The 20172-nt window shown below is 46.0% G+C and overlaps 3 protein-coding genes across 3 annotated transcripts; 1 reads left to right on the forward strand and 2 right to left on the reverse strand.

The window, feature by feature from the left end:
- Positions 1-1116: 1116 nt before the first annotated feature.
- On the reverse strand, positions 1117-2068 carry LOC131559347 (olfactory receptor 8D2-like). The gene is given in 7 exon segments (XM_058807676.1): positions 1117-1235; positions 1238-1287; positions 1289-1415; positions 1418-1448; positions 1451-1600; positions 1603-1794; positions 1796-2068. Coding segments are annotated over 7 exon segments (942 nt in total).
- A 5991-nt stretch (positions 2069-8059) lies between these two features.
- Positions 8060-16388, forward strand: LOC131558772 (olfactory receptor 8A1-like). The gene is made up of 3 exons (XM_058806793.1): positions 8060-8960; positions 15417-15529; positions 16317-16388. The coding sequence occupies exons 1-3, from the start codon at positions 8060-8062 to the stop codon at positions 16386-16388; spliced, it is 1086 nt and encodes a 361-aa protein (XP_058662776.1).
- Positions 16389-18716: 2328 nt separating this feature from the next.
- On the reverse strand, positions 18717-19643 carry LOC131559348 (olfactory receptor 5G3-like). The gene has a single exon (XM_058807677.1). The coding sequence runs from the start codon at positions 19641-19643 to the stop codon at positions 18717-18719; it is 927 nt and encodes a 308-aa protein (XP_058663660.1).
- Between the last annotated feature and the right edge of the window lie 529 nt (positions 19644-20172).

Raw genomic sequence — 20172 nt, forward strand, 5'->3', positions numbered from 1 at the left:
CCTCGCACGGCCAGTCCCCATCGTTGTCCCGGCCCAGCTCCACGTCCCCGTCCCGGTGCCGGCGGAGCCGCGGGAAACGCCCGGCGCCCTCGGAGCTGCAGTACCGGGTGCGTCCACAAGACAGCAGCACTGAGGGAGCCGCGGCCACCGCGCATGCGCAGCCGTTTTAAGGGTCCAAAAATCCCAATTTCAGGCGCCAATAAATCCCAATTTCAGTCAATCCCAGATCCCGGATTTCGGGTGTTCCAGAGGGAGGAGGGAGAAAGAATTCCGCATACACAGAGATGTTTCTAGGTTCTTCATACAGACCATCTTGTCTTACCTCTTTGAGCCCTTTATTGTTTCATTCGTGCACACAAGGGTTTTATTTGTATTTTCAAATCCTACAGATCCATATTGAGAATTTCTTACAGTCTAAAATCTTGACTATAACACAGCAGACAGGCGGGGTTATTTTAAAATCAATTTTTATATAAATTAAGATTATTTCTCAATATATAGAAAATGAGAATCTTTGTAGTTTTAAGTATTTTACACACAAACCCCTCAAGAATTTTCTGGCATTTTTTTGGGCTATAGCCTCCCCTGGGTTTTAGGAGGACCTCTCCTGACCCCCTTCATCCCTCACTCTCCTGGCTCCCTCTCCACAGACATTGGGGTGTCCCAATGATACCATCACCCTCTGGACACCCCCATCTCCTTTTTCCTCTCTCCCAGAGAAGGCACAAAAGGAGCCTAAGTGCCCTGGCGAGCAGCTCGGTGCTTCCATAAAAGCTCTTTCCACATGGAAATCCCCCCCAAAAAGGGGGAAAAATCAAGGGAGGGCAGGGCAGCTCCCCAAAGGGTTGGAATCTCTGCAGCTCCTGTCCTGCAGCACAGGATGGTGCCTCATCTCCCACCCTGGCTCTGCTCTGCCACGTTCCCCCTCGGCTCCTCCACTCCACACAATGCCAGGAGATGTCTCCTCCCTTCCCTGCGGTGCTGCTTCAGGGACACCATGGCACCAATGGCTTGGAAGATGAGTCTGGACTACAACCCTGGGGTCCTGAGGGTCTGATATCCAAATTCTCTTCTTGAGGGTCTGATATCCAATCTCTCTTCCAGAGGGTCCAAAATCTAACACTCCTCACTGCAGCGGGGCTGTCCTCTCCTTTCAGCTGACTGGGAGCCATGGATGGCAGCAAGGATCCAACTTTTTGCTTTCCTCACAGCGTTCCTTAAGTCTGCGTTGTGGCCAGCATGGGGGCAGTGGTGGAATACCCCAGGGAGATGAGCTTGTCCTCTCCAGGGAGCGGCTGGAGACGGGCGCAGGTCCGTGAGGGTGGAGCTGCCGTGGCTCAGAGCGATGGAGGCCGGGTGGGAGGCGCAGGTGGACAAGGCCTCGTGCTGCCTGGCCGCCGAGCAGATCCACAGGCGGCAGCCAGGACGGACAGAGAGGACACCAGGATGGATCTGGATGAGCCGTGGTGCTCAGCACATTGAACCCCAACATGGCAGCCACCACAGCCTTGCTGGAGTGGGTGTCGGAGCAGGAGGGCCTGTCACAAACCAAGTCCTTGATGGCCCAGGAGTGACAGAACAGGACATGGAGCATGGAGATATGGTGTGAAGAGTGGAGCTGAGCCCTCCAGCCAACATCCCCGTGCAAATCCTCTGGGACATGGGCACGGAGTAGAGCAGGGGCCTGCAGGTGGCCACGTAGCGGTGGTAGGCCATGGCGGCCAGCACATGGCACTCAGTGGTGGCCCAGGTGGCGAAGGAGAAGAGCTGGGTGACACATCTCGCAAAGGAAATCAACTTTCTTCTCCACCAAAACATTCCTCAGGCTCCGGGAGATGATGGTGGAGGAGCAGCAGACATCCAGCAGGGACACGTGGCTCAGAAAGAAGCACATGGGGATGCAGAGGCGTGGATCGATCCGGATCAACACGATGGCTCCCAGATTTCCTGGGAGAGTGACCACGTAGAGGGCAAGGAACAAGACAAAAAACATCACCTGCAGATCTGCTTGGGTGGTGAAGCCCTGGAGAATAAATTCAGATGCAAACATCTCATTTTCTCCAGCCATACTGAACATTTTCTATATGCAGATCAGCTGCTTTCTGTCTTTAGACTGAAGTGTTTAATGCACATAAATCCATTGATAATGATAAGAATGTTAATTTTTGTCAAGCAGTTACAAAACTTTCAGTCAATAAAAGGTAAATTCTCCTTGAAAGAGAAAAACCACAAGTTCCTGGCACCACTAACCCTGTTCAGCCAATGCATTTGGAAGCAGGGGCGTGTTTAAGCCATTAAGAAGGGAAATACCATATCAAAATAAATAAATCATAAATAAGTTGCAAGGCTTCTTCCTAGTTCTTCTCCATCCACTTACACATGGAATTCCATGATTTTCCTGATAATTCCTGGGAAAATGAAATTGTTTCTTATCTTTTGACCATTCCCTATGCAGCCTGAGCTCCTGAGGAATAAATACCCACTCCCTGTGTCCCAAGAAGAGATTTTCTAGGTGAAAAAATTGGAAAATGGGACTTCCCTTAGTGTATTTTTTCCTGGTGTAGGAATAAGAGCTGGAATTTGTCTTACCTCACTTTGCTTTAGATATGATGCTTGATTTAGAGGTAAAAGATAAATTCATGTTCCATCTTGCTGTTCACCAGGGAGAGATCAGCAGCTCCTAAAACCCTACTCTACAACAGATAGAATAAATCAACATGGATTTTCCTCCTGGATAATTATGGCTTGACAGAATTGCACCAGAGAGTAAACCAAGAGTAGGCTCTGCTGGCTCCTGACAAATGGATCCAAACCTGGAAATCCTCATTATTGCATGAGCCTTGGTTGAAGGCTGAGCTCACCCCCAGAACCTGACATCTCTTTCAGGTTTTCCATGGTCTCCTGGAGTTACTAAGGAGGATTTAGAGCTGCTTTTCATTACCCTCATTAAGATGACAGAGGTGTTAAAAATAAGGAAAACCAAACACTTTTGAGGCTGAATTTCCCCCAAGAGGCAGAATCCACCTGCTGCCATCAGAATTGACCTTGATTTCTTGCTTAACTAAAGTCCAGCCTCACTTTTTCTTACTTAACCAACCAGCTTTACTTTTTGTGATGGATCAGACACATGGAATGGAAATAAACTCAATTAAAACCCATGAGTTATATTTTATTCTTGCTGAGAAGCAGGTGGTAGGTGTGGAATAGCTAATGGAGTGTTCATCCTGTCCTCCTGTGGTGAGGATCTCCATTGTGGCACCCAAATTCCATAAAATTTTTGGGCAAAGCAGTAGAAGAACTTTCAATGAGCTGCCCTAGGATTCACCAAGATTACCTCATCCCACCTGGCCTTAAACACTTCCAGGGATGGGGCAGCCACCGGTTCTCTGGGAAATCCATTCCAGGACCTCACCACCTTCTCAAGGAAGGATTAATTCCCAATATTCCATCTAACTCCACCTGAAGGATTCAGACAACCTGAAGCATCAGCTGAAAATTGTCCTAAGACAAAAATAAAATGCAGTTTTAAAGCATCGTTTCCAAATGTGAGAACTTCAAACACCCAATATTTTCAAGAGGCTCAGGAGCTGACACTTGAAAAATAAAATATCCAGGTGGGATCAGGCACACAATGCCATTGTTTTATTTATTGCCTACTTCTCAGTTTCCTGAGCAAGATCAAGGCACTTTGCTACCCAAAGCTTACAGGAAAAAAGGAGGTTTTATGTAAAATAAAAGGGAGATCATGTTTCCAGCAATGTCCAATAGATGGTGGTGACATACAAGAAATACTAATGGATATTTTTTAACCTTTTCCCCTTCCAGTTCTCTACTTCATACCTTAAAAGGATTTTTGTGGCTCTTTAATGTCCCTTGGGATTGACAACGGAGTACCACAGTGCACCAAAGGAGAAAAAATAAGTTGTTCGTGTAAAAACAGGAATTAAATTAATTTGGAAGTAGATGAAATGCAACTTTTTACAATGAAAGGGCTTTTTTGACAACAAAAACCAGGTTGATTTGTCATCCTTGCCAGCACCAAGTTTTCATCCAGAATGTAGAGAAATGAGGGAGCTGCAATTTTGATCAGGTGTTATTTCTTGCCTAAAAATTTGACTTTTTAAATAATTATCACCCTTCATCTTTTAATTTCAGGTTTTCAGGTTTTTTCTTGCTTTGCTTTGTTATTTTTCAGTCCCATCTCTCCATTGCCAAAGGGCAAATCTCTGGATACGAACTCCACTGCTAATATTCCTGACTTTGTTTTTGGCAAACCACCAGGGGAATAAAGAGGAAAACTAATTAGAGCTTTGTTTGAAGGCTTTGAAAGGCAGAAATTGAGTGTGGAAAAAGGACAGGGCAAAGGTGACTGGTTCAATTGAACCTGGAAATTTACCCAGTTTTCAAATATGAAGCTATTTATTAATTAATTTATTGACTTGACTTATAGGTGATATCTCATTATCTCCAAACTGTGTTAAAACTGCAAATTAATCAATTTAGAATGTTATCCTTCCATCTTTCCTAGAAAGGACTTTTCATGGGAGCTGCCTCCCTAATCCAGCCCAGAAATCACAGAAGTCTGGAATGTGTCATGTGTTAAACCCACAGAACCTTGAGACAGGGGATCCTGACACCTCTCACACAATCCTGGAATGGTTTGGGATGGGAGGGACCGGAAGGATCATCCAGTTCCACCCCACTGTCATGGGCAGGGCCACCTTCCACTAGCCCAGGGTGCTCCAAGCCCCATATCCATAAATACACATGGATATAAATGGATAACTTGCCATCCTAGGGCCAGAGATCTCCTAGATGTCTGTCCTTTCTGATCCAAAATCATAAATATATATTAAAATCCAATATCAAATGTACATTATCCCATATATTTATACATAAAATGCAAAACATTACTGGGTTAAATGTGTGCACCAACATCCACATGTTACTGGATTTTCTTCTCCCTCTTAAGCCTCCATGAATCCCATTTCATTTCCAGCTGAAACCAAGGTATGAATAAGAGTCCCAACATGATGGAGGGAAAAAAAGAGCCAGACAGAATTCCCTGTCCCTGATAACACAACAAATCAGAATAAAAGGATTAAAGATAAAAATCCAGTTCTTACCTCGCCAGAGGAGCATCAGGATCAGAAGGTTCATTGAGGAACCCTCTTCATCAGCAAAACATCCTTTAATAGAAATATAATTTAATTTTTATAGTGAACATAACTTTACTTCAGGGTCAGGGGTGGGTTTGCTCCATTGCAAACAGCTCGGGCTGTCCTGGATGGATCCCTGAAGCAGCCAGCTGGGATTACAGGGGGTGAGGGCTGATCCAGACCTCCAGGTAAGGAATGGGCCCAAAATTCTTCCAGGCTACTCCTGGCCCAGCACTGGGAGCTCTGTACAGGACCCACCTGTCAGAACATGATCTAGAGTCCATCAAACCTTCTCATTCTGCTCCAGGTATTCCCAGGAATATCTCAGCTGCCCACAAAGTACAGTTTGGATCCAGAGATGGAATTGATCAGTTATCAATAACACATCCCATGATAGCTTAGATGGAATTAGAGGGATCAAGAGACTCCAGGTAGGCTGGAAGAGAATGTGCCATGTCCAAAGGAGACCCACACAGGGTCACAGAATCCTGGAATGGTTTGGGTTGGAAAAGGCCCTAAAGATCATCCAACTCGTGCTGATGTTTCAGTTGGGAGTAGCTCTGCAAACAACAACATTTTAACATCAGTGTTGGAATTTGGTGAGTTTCCATACCAAAATTTCACCACTGATTCCCATTAGTTCCTGCTTTATTCCCCATTCCCAGGCACAACTTCAAACATTCCCTCTTTTCTTAAAATAATAAATAAAACCAGGAAATCCAGTTATTTCCATGAGAAACTTTTGATACTTAGAAAATAATGACCAAGAAGGCAAAACAGCTTGTAAAAAAAGTTAAATAATTATCAGGTAATTAATTATAAATCTTTGAACTGTTTATCACTCAATCCTTCCTCTGCCTTTGTGCATTTTTCCAAGAAAAATGGCAATTTTTGCTTTCATGAGTATTTCTGCTCCATTTCTTTGGCATTGACCCAAATCAGATCTATTTTATCTTTTTCCAGGACTGTATTGCACCAAATCACCACAGACTTCCCTAAAAACCTTATTTTTCTGCCTTCCAGCTTGCTTCATAAATCAGAATCAGATTTATTCTAAGCCTCCTGGTGTTCTCTGAGCCAAGACTCCAAACCACCAGAACAGCTGGTGACAATAAGGCAGGTCCAAGGTTGACCTAAATTCTATTTTTTTTTAAATCGGGTATTTATTTTAATTCTGAATCCAGTCTATCAAACTGTTATACTAGATATCATTCACAGTGGATAAAGTTCACATAGATAAATTAATGTTTTTTACCTTTATGAGGTCCAGCAGGCTGAAACATCCAAAAACCAACTCAGTCCTGATCAGGGCTGGATCTGTGATCAAGACAAGGTGCAGATTAGTGGAAGATGTGCACATGTTGTTAAACTGGCAACCAGGACTTCTGCAGAGGGAACAATCTCCTTGAGCTGAGCTTAAGCTGAGCTTAAATAGAGTTTGTGGGTCAAGGTGTGGATGGAGCCCCCAGATGGGGTGATTAATGCAGATTAGTTCACTCTGGGACAATTAATCACTGTCTGGAAGTGCCCAGAGCTGCCTGCCCACGTGTGGGCATGTGGGCTGCAGGTACCTCACCTTGGATAATCCCATCCTTGAAGGAAAACAGGGCTGCCTGGTGTCCACAGAGGGACATGAGCAGCTCCAGAGCTGGAGGTGCTTTGTGTGACACTTGGGGACCCTCTGACCAGCCAGTCACTGCTGGTGCCACATGTCCATGTGACGTGGTGGCTCATCCATGTGATGGACTTGAGATCCCTGAAGCACAATAGATTTCAGAATTCCATTCTATCCCTTTTTTTCTTTTCCTCTTTTCTTTGTTTATGTGCTGTGCCATGAGGAGCCCTGAGGGTTTTGTCCCAGGAGAGCAGAAGGAACATATTCACAGCCCTGTCACCCACAGGCTCAGAGTTGGAGTCAGGAAAGGAGCACATCCCTCTCCCCATCAGCCTGGATGTTCCCTCCTGCATTTGGGATAAACCCTTAGCTCCCACCACCACAGCAAGCGCACAGGAGGAGCTGTAAATCCAAGAGAAAGAAGTTGGATTCCTTCTACATGTCCTCATATCCTCTTTTTTGGAGCTGTGCTGGAAAACAGCCTTCCAAAAGCAGGATTTTTTATACTATATGGGAGCAATGGCTTCTGCAAATTGGTTTTTGTTTTCCTTAGGCAGCTAAAGCAAGATAAATGGATTTCTGGAAGTGTTAAGGACAATTCTTTTTAGTTATGAAGAACTGTCAGCAGAATGCAGTTGTTAACAAACCAGCCTCTGGAACTGGATTGTTTTAAAATTAATTCCCATTCAAAGTAAGTTTTGTCTTAATTCCCATGGTTCTGGGATGTTTCAGCCCGCTGGAGCTCAGAAAGGTATAAAACATGAATTTATCCATGTGATTTTTATGTGTGAGTGATATAGAATACAACAGTTTGATGGACCGGATTAATAATTAAAAGCAAAGGGAAAATATTCTTAATGTGATGTAATCTGGGATTTCACTAGCACTGGGACTTTCTCCCACTCCAGGTTCACATTATCTCCAATGAGATTCCTCCAAGGTGCCTTCTGAAACAAATTTCTTTCAAACCAAAAGGGAATAAATATCTGATTCTTTTCTTCAATATTAATTAACATGTGCCAGAATAAATCCATAATTTTAGGTATCCGAGCACAGAAAAGCAAATTTGCCATTTGTGTTTCTTTAAGCTCTGTGTTCTTTTCTAGGTACTTCAACTGATAAATAAAAAAGTATAGAATTTATGTTTGGAAAATATATGGAATATACCAAAGTATGGCAATTAAAATAGTGATCGATTGGAATTAAATATGACCCAAAAGCAAAACTCTGGGTTTTAGAATTTTGATGTATTTCTTCCCTTTGCCTCAGCAGGTAACACCTGGCCATGGGAGGAAACTACACACAGCCCAGATTCATCCTCCTGGGAATTACAAACACTCCCTGGGCGCAGGCCCCTCTTTTTGTGCTCTTTCTGTTGATTTACATAGTCACTTTGGTGGGGAACATCGGCCTGATGGTCTTGGTTTGGGTGGCTCCCAGCCTCCACACCCCCATGTACTTCCTCCTCACCCACTTTTCCCTGGCCGACGTCTGCTATTCCACCGTCATCTCCCCCAAAATGCTCACAGATCTGTTATTTGGGGATAAAACCATTTCCTGGCTGGGCTGCGTGACACAATTTCACCTCTTTGCTCTCTTTGTCACGGCCGAGTGTCACCTGCTGGCCGTCATGGCCTACGACCGGCACGTGGCCATCTGCCACCCCCTGAGCTATGTCCTGGTGGTGTCCCCCCGGGCCTGCTGGCAGCTGGTGGCCTGGTGCTACCTCGTGGCCTCCCTCAGTGCCCTCCTCTACACCGGCTGCACGTTTGGGGGCTCCTTCTGTGGGCCCAACCACGTTGATCACTTCTTCTGCGACGCCAGCCCCGTGCTGAGGCTGGCGTGCTCCGACACCCGCGGCTGCGAGGCCGCCATCTTCACCCTGGCCGCGGCCAACGGGCTGGGCACCAGCGTGGTCATCCTGCTCTCCTACGGCCGCATCCTCCACGCCGTCCTGGGCACGAGCTCGGCGCCCAGCAGGGCCAGAGCCTTCCGCACCTGCGCCTCCCACCTGGCCTCCGTGGCCGTGTTCTATGGCTCCCTGTTCTTCATGTACCTGCAGCCGGCGTCGCGGCATGGCAGCCGGGACAAGGTGGCCTCTGTCTTGTACACCGTGGTCAGCCCCATGCTCAACCCTTTCATCTACAGCCTGAGGAATAGGGAGGTGAAGGCAGCGCTGGGGAGGGGCAGGAGGAGGGTGTTAAACTTCTGCTGGCAGCAGAGAGGTGCAGCTTGTGGCATCACGGAGTCCTGGAATGGTTTGGGTTGGAGGAGACCTTAAAGATCCTCTGGTCATACACTCCATGGGCATGGACACCTTCCACTACACCAGGCAGCTCCAAACCCCTCCAACCTGGCCTGGAGCTCTTCCAGGCATGGGGCAGCCACAGCTTCTCTGGCCAGCCTGTGCAAGGGCCTCCCCACCCTCACAGGGAAAAATTTCTTCTTAGAGTCCTATCTAAACCTACTCTCAGCTTAAAGCCATTCCCTGTTGTTCTGCCACTCCATGCTCTTGTGGAAGAAAACAGTTCCTCTAAAGCATGAATAAAAAAATAAAATTAAATTATATGGATTTTTCCCTGATCTTCACAGTTTTATATAGGTTCTTCCACAGTTCCTCACAAAACTCAATTAGAATATTTAGCCAGGAGAAACAGACCCCACAGTCACATATTCCTTGGAAGGAAACAGGAGTGGGAGCCTCAAACTTGAATTTCCTTTGTAGCCACGAGGCTGTCAGAAGAAATCACCCAGAATTATTCCAGGGTATTATTCCAATTAAACCTTTCTTTCTCTCAGGAAAAGCAAATCACAGCTTTATTGGTTTATAACTTATTTTGCACTGATCAATATGTATTTTTCTTGCAAGATTATTGTCCATATCCCTAAACTACAATAAAATTCCTCATTGTTACTTGTGAGTTATTTATTAGAGCCAAGCTGCTGGGGTGGGAGGGAGCATATGGGAAGAATAAGAGTATTTTTAAATTTGGTCGATAAATGAGAAAGGTAAAAAGCTTTAAAAGTGCATTTTTTTCTGACTTAGAGGGACAAAGATCTGGGGCAAGCCAGGATCTCAAGATACACCTTAGAATATCAAGGGGAATGCAAAACACATATTGAAAACCTAACAGTGCATTTCACCCAGAGTTTAAGGACTTAAGTAACTTGGTTTCCACAGATGAGAGAATCCTCAACACCTGATCTATGAATAGTTGGGAGCTGTTTGGGTCTGGAAAGGGCCCTAAAAAGCCAAAAACAACAGTTCTCCAAAGTACGGCTCAATAAAAAAGGCACAGGGATGGCCACAACACTGGGGAGAGACCAGCAATCCTTCATCTTTTCCTGGCAGGCACTTAGAATGGAAAAAAACTCCCACTTTCTGCTCATCTAACAAATTCCAAAGGATAAATACCCTTGTTGTTTTTGAAGGCAAACTGAGCACAATCCTGCAACTTTCTTTCACAATTCAGATGGTCTGGATAAGCTCAGCAGACACTTCCCCCTCTTCCTCTTCTCCTCCCCCCCAGTTTGGTTGTCCCTCACCTGTTGACACCTTTGGGAGTGGAATAAGTTCCCTCTGCAGAGGGATAAGCCCTGGCTGCAGCAGGGAAAGGTGGAAGCAGAAAACTTTTCCCTTTGGTGTTGTGTTGTAGATGTTGTGTTCTGAGGAATTACAAGAGAATTCACTTCTGTTTGAAAAGTAAATGGACTGTGAGTAGTCTCCTTGTTCTCTGGGAAAAAACAGCAGGAGAAGAGATGCTTTAAGTCTGGGGGGAAGCAGGAAGGGTAGATTTGGACCTGGAATTGATATAATTAAATGATAAAGGTATAAATGTCAAATATAGAAATCAAAATTGGTTGGGAAGGAACTTTAAAGCTCATCCCATTCCAACACCTTTCACTAGACCAAGCCCTGTCCAACCTGGCCTTGCCCACTTGCAGGGATGGGGCAGCCACAGCTTCTCTGGCAACCTGTGCCAGGGCCTCAGCACCCTCCCAGGGAAGGATTTCTTTGCTATATCCAGTGTAAACCCATTCTCATTCAGTTCAAGATTTTCAGGTTTAAATGAGGAATTAAGAAAGCCCACCAGCAGGTCAGCTCCAGGGTGCCACCATACAGGTACTCACAGCTATTTCCAGCACAAGGGATGCTGCTCCCATTCCCAGAGCAAGAAGTGATCCTGGGAGACCAACCACCCTTCAAGGGATCACCAGCTTAACAAGATCTTCTGGGCTTTGCCAAGAAAGTTTCCTAATCATCATCATGGAACTTCTCAGAGGGCTTCTCAACAACTTCTTTCATTCATCTTAACGAGCCATTAAAGACTAATTAGCAAAGGAAAACAAGGAAGAAACTTTCTTCCTTGTTAAAGAGAAAGCGAACTTCTCCAGGCGCTTTGTTTATCAGATCCAGGCCCTGGGGCAAAAAAGCTGGAGGGTTCATGTGTTGGCACAGGATTGTGTTAGGAGACCCTAAAGCTCATCCAGTGCCACCCCTTGCCACGGGCAGGGACACCTTCCACTAGCCCAGGCTGCTCCAATTCCCACCCAGCCTGGCCTTGGACGCTCCAGGGATGGGGCAGCCACAGCTTCTCTGAGCAACCTGTGCCAGGGCCTCAGCACCCTCACAGGGATGGATTTCTTTCCCATATCCAATCTAAAAGCCATTCCCTCTTGTCCTGCCACTCCATGCCCTTGCCCAGAGTCCCTCTGCAGCTCTCCAGGGGCCCCTTTAGGCTCTGGAAGGGCCTCTCAGGTCTGACTCTACAGACTGAGCTCAGATATGGGTTAGTGCTGGCCCTGGCAGGGCTGGGTTAGCACTTGGGCTCCATGATCTTAGAGGGCTTTTCCAACCTAAACGATTCTGGGATTCTGTAACTGCTTTTACCCCATATTTGCTCCTGGTCAGCATTCCTGCCACTCCTTCTGTGCTCAGTTTCACTGTAGTCCCAACAGTTTGTTTTTCCTTCCTCTCTGTCTTGGTTTGTTTTAGAAGGGAAATCACAGTTGCCCTAAACTGAGCAAAGCCTGTTTGATAATAAAACCAAAATATGAACAAAATGCTGGGATAGGGAGCAGCAGTTGTAATTCCACCATGATCCATGGGAGATGCCAGATGAGGGCTCCCTGCTCTTTGAGCAAGCTTGGGCCTTGAGTTGGGTCACTGCCCACCCTGTGGTGGTACATTGGAAATTCCCCTTGGAATGGATGACTTTGGAAGCAGCTCCTTCAGCAGGAGACTTGCACTGGTAAGTAAACACCATCAGTTTCAGGAAGTTTGATATATATATTCTATATATTGTAGCCTGAGGGTTTATGTCCCACTTTTTACATATATAAATTTATATGTATACAGATCTTAATACATATTTCTTTATGCATATAAAGAAAGGTTGTTTATAGAATTTCTTTATATTTTTTCTTAATATATATTTAACTTTAAATATATATAAATTTGTCCTTGAAATATATAATTGACTTCTTGGGCCAATTATATATTTCAAGGATATAAATAAATAAATAGAAATAAAAAGAACCAGTGTAAGAAACAGAGATTCAGGGACTGGGAAACAGCTGGGGGTTTGGAGAAATGCTGCAACTGCTAACTGGGAAGAAGGGAGAACACTTTAGAAAGTCTCCTGCTGGATTTTATTTTTACATTATCTGGGATATCCTGATGTCTAAACAACCCAAGAGTGTCACAATTGGGCAGATGGAGCAAAGTTTCTCTTTTTTTTTTTCCCTAAAAGAAGGAAATGGTCCCAAGTAGCTGTAATCAGAAGAGATGAAGAGTCCCTGGTCCCCAAGCTTTACAAGTGGTCAAGAAGGGCTTAAATTTCTGAAATTGAAACACCAGGCAGCAAACACAAACCAAAAAGGAAATACTATTTTTCACTGAGTGTTTCCTCCCCATCAGCCTCCAGAGCCCGGCCTTCCCCTCCTGGTTCCTCAGGCTGTAGATGAAGGGGTTCAGCATGGGCGTCACCATGGTGTAGAACACAGAGGCCACCTTGTCTGGCTGCCGGAAGCTGCTGGAGCTGCGCCGGCGGTACATGGACACCAGGGATCCGTGGAAGAGTGCCACGGTAGCCAGGCGGGAGGCGCAGGTGGAGAAGGCCTCGCGCTTCCCCGCGGCCCAGGGCGGCGGCCAGGATGAGGGCATAGGAGAGCAGAATGGCCAGGATGGTGGCAGCCAGGCTGAGGGCGTAGGAGAGGAGGATGGCCAGGACGGTGGCAGCCAGGCTGAATCCCATCATGAGCAACATGCCCAGCTTGTTGGGCGCAGGGTCCGTGCAGGAGAGGGCGAAGAGCGGGGGCCCCTCGCAGTAGAAGTGGTCGATGGGGCCGCAGAAGCTCAGCCTGAGGGCCAGGCCCATGTGGAGGGCGGCGTTGGTGACCCCAGCCAGGCAAGAGCTGGCCACCAGACACGCACAGATCCCTCGGTGTCGGAACTCAGTACATCCCTCCAGGTGTCCAGAGTTGCCAAAGACCCCGTTGGGGGGCTTGGAGACCTTGGCATGCTGCCCAGAACACCTGGGGATTTGATTTTGACCCTTGGAGCAAATTACCAGCTTTGTATGAGGACGTGAAAGTCACACAGGTTTGAATAGTGTAATAACAAAATAACCACAGGGTGAAAATGTAAATTTTAGTATTTTTGGTATGGGGGTTATGGGGACAAGATGGAGGAATCAGGGCGTGTCTAGCCTTTTTCCTTCTTCTTCTTGTTCTCCATTTTCTGCAGTGATGTTGGCACTTTGGGATTGGTTTAGAATAGAAATGCACTGTCTAGCATAGGTGATAGATATTGGGAATTAAGTGTAAATATGATATATGTAGTTTGTAGTATAAAAGGACAACACCACCTCGGGGGCGGTCAGAGTGCCTGTGGCTGCCTTGCTGAACAGACCTCTGCTGGGCAGAAAGAAAATTTTATAGATAAGAATTAATAAACAACCTCAAGACCGAAAAGTGAAGAGTTCAGACTCATTCTTCAGTTGCGCAGGCCGAAGCAGAGACATCCTGCACATCTTGGGGCAGCAAATATCAACAGCAACCCGAGACCTCGGGACATGGACAGGGGTAGAGCAGGGAGGGCAGACGGCCACGCAGCGGTCGTAGGCCATGGCAGCCAGCAGGCAGCACTCGGTGGTGGCGAAGGCCACGTAGAAATAGAACTGCATGAGGCACTCTGTGTGGGAAATGGCCTTGTCCTCATGCAGGAGAGACCGGAGCAGCCTGGGGGTGATGCAGGAGGAATAGCAGAGCTCCAGGAAGGACAGGCTGCTCAGGAAGAAGTACATGGGGGTGTGGAGCTGGGCAACCAGCCTGATCAACACCAGCAGCCCCGCATTCCCCAGCAGAGTGATCACATGGAGCACCAGGAGCACCACAAACAGGACAAGCTGGACATGGCCCTGCTCAGAGAATCCCAAGAGGACAAAGTGAGCACTGGTGCTTCCATTTCCTTTGGCTGCCGTCCTAATGCAGGTGCTGCGGGAAAGCCCAGATGGAGAGTCAGGATATTCCTGTTTTCTGCACAAACTTGTTAAAAACGGCTGTGTTTTTATCGGCAAACACAGCCTGGAATTCAGGAACTTCAGAATTTACTGTTTGGTTCAAAATACATTTTAAAGTAATCAAAGTTCCCTACTGAGTTTGTTTCTAATGGTTTTAGTTTTAGCCACTGATTTGGTTTGATAAATCATTTTGCACAGTGGAAGGTTTATACCACCTCCTGAAGAAATTAAGGGAATCTCATTAGATTCAAAGCATTAACCCTAGTAATTTACCCTGACTTTAGAAATCATTATGAATTTGAAAAACAAACTGAAAACAACAAAAAACACCCCCAAACCTCATTGGTTTAGAAGATCCAAAGGAGACAAAGCACTGGTGAGAGATCAGGACATCTTTAAAATTTTCTTTAGGAGAGTTAGAACAAATTAAAATAAACGAAATTTATTCTCTTCCTTCCCATGAAACTGAAATTCAAGTTCAAGCAGGAGATTTAGTGTATTAAAAAACCCTTTAAATATGGTGATACTTGTGTCAGTCCCATGAGAAGTGTGGAGAAAGAAAAGGGTTTTAAAAGTCTGGAGGCCCCAAAAACATTGTGGTGCCATAATTAACAGGAGGAGTAAGAGGCTGGTAATACAGTTCAAATAAATATAATATTTATAATTTGGGAAATAATCCAGGTAGTGCTGTATGCAGTGATGGATCTTCAGGGCCAGGTTGGACAGGGCTTGGAACAACCTGGGCAAGTGCAAGGTGTCCCTGCCCATGGATCATCACTGGAGGATCCATAAGGTCCCTTCCAACCCAAGCATGGATTTCATGATACATTCCTGGGTTTCACCTCAGAGACCCTAAGCCTGGATGATTATTTGTTGTGAGAACAGGCTCCCACCTCAAGCCCTCTCCTTGCAACAGATCAACTCCCTGCAGCCTTATTTTGGCAAAAACTCACCTGTTTCCTCACCTCTCAGGGTCCTTTTTGCTTGATCAGATTTTATCTCCCAGACCAAAATTTCCAGGAAGAAATAAAGCCAGTGTTAGTGTGGGAATAATTTACCTTCACAAATTTACCTTCACAAAAAGCATTAAAACTTGACCAAAAAATCTGCTGTTTGCAGTCCTCATTCACAGGAACACCAAGGGGTTTGTCACTGCCCAGCCCTGGAGGAGGAAATTTCCCTTGGGAATGGATGACTTTGGAAGCAGCTCCTTAAAAAGGAGACCTGCACTGGTAAATAAAGACCATTAGTTAAAATAATTAAATTAGTTTCAGGAAGTTAAATGGCAGTTTGACAATTTATTTACCACTATATATATATAATTAAATATATTAATATTTTACTATATAAATAAAGTTAATACAGAGGTTTAATTTATATGTGCAGTTAGAGATTACAGTTAGAGATTTATTAAGTAATTACTTAATAAATATAAATATTTTCCTAATATATATAATTTTGTTTTATAAATTATAAGTAATAATATAATTTTATTTTATATATTATATGTAATTGCATACATTTAAATGTATCTCTTAGAATATATAAATAATTTCCTGGAATCACAGGGAATTAAAAAGAACTGGTGTAAGAAATGGAGATTTGGGGATTGAGAGACAGCCCAGGGTTTGGAGAAGTGTTGCAATTACCAATCAGGATGAAAGGAAAACTCTGCAGGAACTTTCCTGCTACAATTTATTTTTACATTTTCTGGTGATAATGATGAGCTGAATTTAAGACTTTTAGGTTCATATTAACCCTTCAGTCAATTTGGCCAGAGTGTGCCTCCTAATTCTGCTGATATGAGGAACATTCATCCAAAACTGGAGTTAGGAATGAAGGTTCAGATGTACTGGAATACATGTTTTGCAATCAGGAGGAACCTTCACAATTTCCTGGAGTTATTTGTTATTATATCCTTCTGCAAACACTTGGGAAGGACAATTTTCTGCAACCAGCAAAAAATTGTCTCAAAACCATCTAAAATTTCACCCTCTCTGGTTGTTAAGATACTCACAGGTCCTGGAGCTGAAGTCCACAAGCTCCATCAGTCTGGCCAAATCCAGGAAGTTTTCTCTTCCCATCCCCTAACACGGCTGGAATATTTAAGTTTTACCCCATCCCCACGTGACAAATTACCACAGGGTCTCTGAGGTACCTGAACACACCATGAGCCTTCTCCAGAGGCCCTGGGATCCATCCCAAGGTTTCTCCCTGGAGTTTTAGGGATGGGATGCCCGCAGCACATCAGGATTGATGCCTGCAGAGCACAAACAAGAGGAAACACCAAAATGAGGATTTTTGCTAAAGGCTTGAATTTGAAAAAATTTAAAATTCTTCCCTAATTCCGTATTTCTCTTCTCACCCTCCCAAAGAAGCTTTTCCTTCCCTGTTGCTCCAGCTCTCAGTCAGAGGTTCATTGCAGGAAGTCCCTTGAGTGGCTGTCAGTACTTTCAATGCTTTTCTCCAGCTGCTGTTGGATGTCCTTGCACTCAGAACATTCACTGATGCCTCATCTCCATCCTGGTGGCCACCAAATCTCCACACCTGCTCTCCTGTCCCAGTGTCTGGGACAATTACTCCCCATGGGAAATGCTCAGCATTTCCCTTTTCCAAGCTTACCTGGTTCCCATCTGCCCATTTCTGACCAGGAAACCTCATTTTCAAAAGCAATTTTGCAATGTGTGCTCCAAAATGAGTTCAGGAGACTCACGGGGAGTAAACTGTGCCAGCCAGAGAATGCTGGGATGGCTGGGGTTGGAAGGGACCTTAAAGCTCCTCTCATTCCAATGCCCTGCCAGGGGCAGGGACACAGGATTGCCCCTGAGGAAGGTGTGAGGAATGTGTGTCCACCAGGAGCAAACATCAGTGCTGGACGTTCCATCTCCTTCCCACACGGTGCCTCCAGCTCCTCTCGTGCATGGTCAGGTGCTGTTCCCACAGAAGCTGGACACAGTTCACCCTCCTTTCCCCAATTCCCACTTGCACCACAACCCAAAACCTTTTGGGTTTGAGAGCAGCAGCTCCAGCACAAAGCCACAGCATGCACAGTGACAGTGCCACGGCCACAGACTCAGGGTTTAATTCACTAAGGGCTCACATTCTTGTTTAAGGGTCAGGTGATGGCCAAGGGAAGACCAGCTGGACAAAGAAATTAAAACCATGAAATGCTTTCTCAAAATATTATTAAAATATTGAACATTTTTCAAATATTGAATATTTTTCAAATATTTTTTGTATTGCCAAACAATGGCTGTAAGGCCTCGGAGCAAAGAGAGCTGCTCTGGGGCTTATGTTTTAAATGCCTTAATGTTTTAATCAATTAAAAATTATGGGGGGGTTATGTTTTAAATAAAGCATTTAAAATAATCTTTAGTCCTATTTAAAGAAAAAATGTACAATCTTGTCTGCACCCAAATTAAGCAATGTTGTGAGGGTGGCAGGGAGGAACAGAAGGGTGGGAGAAGAGCAGGAGATACACAAAGAGGTCCCAGTTCATGGTCCTGATCACAGAGTCACAGAACTGGAAAAAAACCCTCTGGGATTATCAAGTCCACCATTCCCACAGCAGTGCCAAGGTCACCACCAATCCATGCCCCCAAGTGCCACATCCACACACCTTTTAAACCCCTCCAGGGATGAGGATTCCACCACTGCCCTGGCAGCCTGTTCAAGGGCTGGACAGCCTTTCCCATGAAGGAATTTTCCCTTTCCAACCCAAACCTCCCCCAGTGCCTCTTGAGGATGTTGTCTCCACATCTGTGGACGTGTGAGCTGAGGCCCTTTGGGGCCTGCCATGGGGGCTCAGCACAGCTGAGGAAAGAGGAGCAGGAGCACAAACAGCTCAGGGGGATTCAGCCAGGCAGCCTGACTAAATAATAACCAGGGAATTATTGGCAAGATTTGGGAAAAAAGGATTCAGCTGACTGACCCTGAGTGCCTATGAGTTTTGTGTCATCACTAAATCGGCAAACTACCTCGATTCTGGCTTGATTTAATCCAACTGAGCAGCTTCTCCTCCATCCCAAGTTGTTCTGAGTATCTAGGAGAGTCTCATCACTCTGGATTTCACCATGGATCTGGCACAGGGTGAGATAATGCACTGATTTGGAGGGTTTGGGGTTTTTTCATATATGCAGTGCTTTAACACCAAATGTGTCACAGAATTCTGGAATGGTTTGGGTTGGAAGGGACCCCAAATCTCATTCAGTTCCAACCTCCTGCTGTGGGCAGGGACTCCTTCCACTAGCCCAGGCTGCTCCAAGCCTCATCCAAACACCAAAACTGGAGTGAAATTGCTATTTTCAGCTGATACTGAATCAGCCAGCACATCATCTAAATCAAAGTGCAGAAGGCCCCAAAAATGTCTCTCTACATCAGCGTATCACCCACATCCCCACAACGTTAAAATGTCCAAGCTTATTTTATTTTCCTGAGTCTCCTCCAAGCCTCCTTCACCTCCTGGTTCCTCAGGCTGTAGATCCAGGGGTTCAGCATGGGGGTCACCACAGTGTAGAGCACAGCAGCCCATTTATCCCCTCCCCTGGAGGTGTCTGCCCTGGGGATTAGGTACATGAAAATCAGTGGCCCATAGAAGGTGCTGAGGGTGGCGAGGTGGGAGGCACAGGTGGAGAGGGCTTTGCGCTTGCCCTCGGCTGAGCTGATGCTCAGGATGCTGGAGATGATGGCCACATAGGACACCAGGACCACCAGCAGGCTGGGAACACCGAGCAAGGATGAAGAAGTCCTCAGGATGAGGAGGCTGAGGGTGGTGTCAGAGGAGGAGAGGGAGATCAGCATGGAAATGTCACAGAAGAACAGGTCGATGGTGCTGGAGCTGCAGAAGAACAGGCTGGACATGCCAAAGGCTTGTCCCACGCCGTTGGTCAGCCCCAGGAGGTAGGAGCTGGTCACCAGCTGGGAGCAGCGCTCTGGGGACATCACAAGGGGGTAGAGCAGGGGGTGGCAAATGGCCACAAATCGGTCATAGGCCATTGCAGCCAGCAGGAAACACTCAGTGACCAGAAACAGGCCAAAAGTGAATATCTGAGCCATGCACCCAGCATAGGTGATTCCCTTCTTCCCCAGCAAAACCCCAGCCAGCATCCTGGGGATGATGGTGGTGGAAGTGCAGAGGTTCACAAAAGCCAGGTTGCCCAGGAAATAGTACATGGGGGAATGGAGCAGGGCACTGGCTCTGATCAAGGTGATCATGCCCAGGTTCCCCAGGATGGTGACAAGGTAGGTGAGCAGGAAGAGCAGGAAGAGGGTGACCTGAGTTGCCAAGTCCTCGGTGAATCCTGCCAAGCTGAACTCCATTGCTTGGGTGCAATTTATTCCTGGCATTGCTTCAAAGTGTGTTGTCTGTGTGAACTCCCTGCTGGAGGTTTCCTCCAGCTGGAAAACCCCCTTTGCAGTGGGATCTGTTGGAAGAGAGTCCTACAAGATCTAAAACAAGAGTTTAGGCACAGATTGATACACAGTGCTGGGTGGAAGTCATGGCATGGGCAGGGAGAAGCTGTAGGTTACACAGCCCTGAGGAGCTTTACCTTGGTGCTGCCTTCAGTCCCCTGGGCGTCTTCAGCCTGGGACTTTGAAATCATCCAGCACAACCTGAAACACGGAGAAACCCAATAAAGCTGTAAAAGACAGCACAGAATTGATTATTCTTCTTTCTGTTGGCATCTGCAAACCACCTGCTTTGTGTCTTCTCCACAGACTCCTGTAAGGGTTTGGGTTGGATGGGATCTTGAAGACCATCTCATTGCACCCCTGCCATGGGCAGGGACACCTTCCACTAGACCAGATTGTTCCAAGCCCCATCCAGCATGGTCTTGAACATTTCCAGAGGAGGGGCACCCAAAACTTCCTGACT

Source organism: Ammospiza caudacuta, chromosome 6, assembly GCF_027887145.1.
Source record: "Ammospiza caudacuta isolate bAmmCau1 chromosome 6, bAmmCau1.pri, whole genome shotgun sequence".
In the NCBI taxonomy this organism is placed as follows: domain Eukaryota; kingdom Metazoa; phylum Chordata; class Aves; order Passeriformes; family Passerellidae; genus Ammospiza; species Ammospiza caudacuta.